This window comes from Seriola lalandi, unplaced genomic scaffold (assembly GCF_002814215.2).
Source record: "Seriola lalandi dorsalis isolate HSWRI2012SDOR001 ecotype SW California unplaced genomic scaffold, Sedor1 jcf7180002054104, whole genome shotgun sequence".
Lineage (NCBI taxonomy): Eukaryota > Metazoa > Chordata > Actinopteri > Carangiformes > Carangidae > Seriola > Seriola lalandi.
In genome coordinates, this window is record NW_019524657.1 from 281,181 (window position 1) to 283,845 (window position 2,665).

General features: G+C 40.2%; 1 protein-coding gene across 1 annotated transcript in view; it reads left to right on the forward strand.

Moving 5' to 3' along the window:
* Positions 1-738: 738 nt before the first annotated feature.
* Positions 739-2,665, forward strand: part of arhgap20 (Rho GTPase activating protein 20) — a gene marked incomplete at its 3' end in the record, with an annotated part of 22,828 nt that continues 20,901 nt past the window's right edge. The window contains exon 1 of the mRNA XM_023403282.2: positions 739-1,031. Within this exon, the coding sequence (XP_023259050.1) occupies positions 939-1,031 (93 nt within the window). The remainder of the gene's footprint in view (positions 1,032-2,665) is intronic.

Sequence of the window (2,665 nt, forward strand, 5' to 3'; positions counted from 1 at the left end):
ACACACACGTAAAGAAGTCATTCACATACTGATTTTTCTAAGCTACATTCACCTTGTTAGTTTTTCTCTTTTCATGGTGTTTCAGGCTCCTTGCATTTTTGGTATTTGAAGAAAAACTGATTAATTCCTTATGTATATTTGTAATATCGTGTTGCTCTCATAATTATTTTTGTCACTTGATCCACTAAAGCAAGTTTCGAAGATGAATACCTTGTTGATGCAAACTTTTTGGTCAGTAAAACAACTTTTAATTAGATGCTTATTAATGGTCATTTTCATGGCCAGATAAACTAAAACAATAAACCTCTTCAAGATAGATTTTGAAACAGGGACTTTATACAAAATATGATCACAAAATTAGCCAATAAACCAGGATCTTTGGTGGAGCTGATTTCTTAATTCATCTCTAAGTAATTAAATCAAAACCAGCTGACAGGAGCGCTTGAGGTCTGGGCACCAGGAAGTTACCTGCTTACCTCAGGTGTTCAGTCGTGGTCAGTGTTAAAGTAACACCGGAGGTTCACTTGCTTGTACTAGTACTGCTAACATTCGTCAGCAATGTGTCCTTTTTATACTCTTATTTAAATGTGTTACGTCATATTACACAAAAAGTAGTAAGGGTACATAAACACGTGTTTTATTCTGAAAAGTAAGAGCGGAAGTCGCGCGTTACAGCCCCGCTGTCTTGACAACATTAGAGTGAGTTGGGGCGGACCGGAGTTGCAGCGCTCAGACCAAACAGCGCCCACACAGAGACGCACAGATTGGAGTTGAGCCCCCGGGTTTCTCATCCTCTTCCTCTGCATCAGCTCGTGCTCCATCATGGATTCTCCTCGGTCTCGCGCTCTGCTCTCCGCCGGATAAAACTTTGGACCTAACACTCGTATCATGGGAATATACCGTCGGTGCGCTCGGCCCCGTGGATCTGTACAGCCTTGATGGAAACCATGTCACCGCAGCAGGGGACCATGGGACAGAACAGGTCCGACTCTCTGACGGGAGAGAGCAAGGCGCTCACCGACAACAAAAAGGTAACAGTGACGCTGCTCTGTGGGACCTTTGTGAGAGGTGATGGCGCATTGACTCTGGACACACTTTGCGTCCTGTTGTTGGTGTTTTTGCGCACCGAGGTTGGCCGATGCGCTCATTAAGGATTAATTAGCATAATCAAATTACAGTCTTATGAGATGTGAAACTGATATTTTACTGTTCCAGCATCGCAGTCTTATAATATTCCTGCAAGAAAAGTGAGTGTAAAGACAAAGACATGATTTCTGTATAAAATCCAGGAGTTGTTTCCTTTTAATTGCTTTATTTCCATCATTTATTACTGGATTTTTTTTTTTTCTTTCTTAATGGTGTTGCAGATCTGCAGTTGTGTGGTGAGCTTCAATCCACCTCAGTTCTTGATCTGTATAATGATTAGGTTGATGGTGGTGAGAGTTTCTGTGTCGTGCATTTTAATTAAAAGACAGATTTAAACACTGGCTTTAGGTTTCTTTTATTGGACCTTTATCCCACCATTCATCACTCAGCACGTTTCATTTATTTGACGGATTTTGCTCAATGAAAACTCCTTTTGGATCTCCTGTGCAAATAGGAGAATTTTTTTTTTAACTGTGTTAAAAAAAAAAAGCCTCTGCATTATCATATTTTGTAATAATCTTCTCATTCTCTGACTTAAATTAAATGAGAAAAACGCCAAATTCCTCCTTTAATGACTGGATTTTGATGGCCTCCTGTTTGTCCGTATTATCCTGAATGAAGCAGTATCTGACTGAGCTGAAGAGTCGAAAAACAAACAAACACCAGAACAGGATAATGTGCTGATAGTGATGATTTGTCAGTGACTCCTGAGCCATCAGTCGGTCTCTCTAAATTTTGGCTCCTTCTCATTAAAGTAATAATCAAAACATTAAAAGCTCTTTTTTTTTTACATTTGATTCCTGACTTTCTTCTAAATGCAACCAGTTAGGCTGCAGTTATTTCTCCAGTTTTTGGTCATTGACTGATGCGCATTGATAGATTGGAGAGGTGATTCCCCAGCAGCTGATCAGTAAACTTGTAGTAAACAGCGCCCCCCTCCGGCGCGTGTTGAAAATATGTAACTGCAGGATGTGAGCAGTGAAGGTGAGAAGAGATCTGCAAGAAAAAGAAAGAAAAAAATGCTGCAAAAAATGAGGAAACTACAGTGTAAACCATTACCTGCATTTGGTGGTCATGACTTAAATCATAACCAACAGAGAAAACATTACTGATATCCTCAGATAGTCTAAATCTTCTCTGATGAAATCAAGGTTTGCCTTTTGTACTTTGACATAAGCTTCATTGTCTTGCCTGTGTCTGCAGAGAGAAGGCTGAGCAGAGTTTATGTCCTTAGTAAAAGCGTTTTAACGATACCAACCCGGATTTATTCATCGTGTAAACTTGGCTACAGAACAACAAAACCGAGCCGTGATGGTTTGCAGTTACTGTACAACAGTTCTGGTCAGCAGCTCCAAGGACTGTGTCATTGTCCAGTGTCTTCTTCCCCAACACATCACTTTTTTTATCAGTGTTTTCATGTTGGAACACTTGATGTTTTTGCAGAGTATTTCACCACCTCCCTGGGATTATTGTTAGTGAAATTTGGTCTCATGAATCTACAAATGTTGTTGCTGTAGCC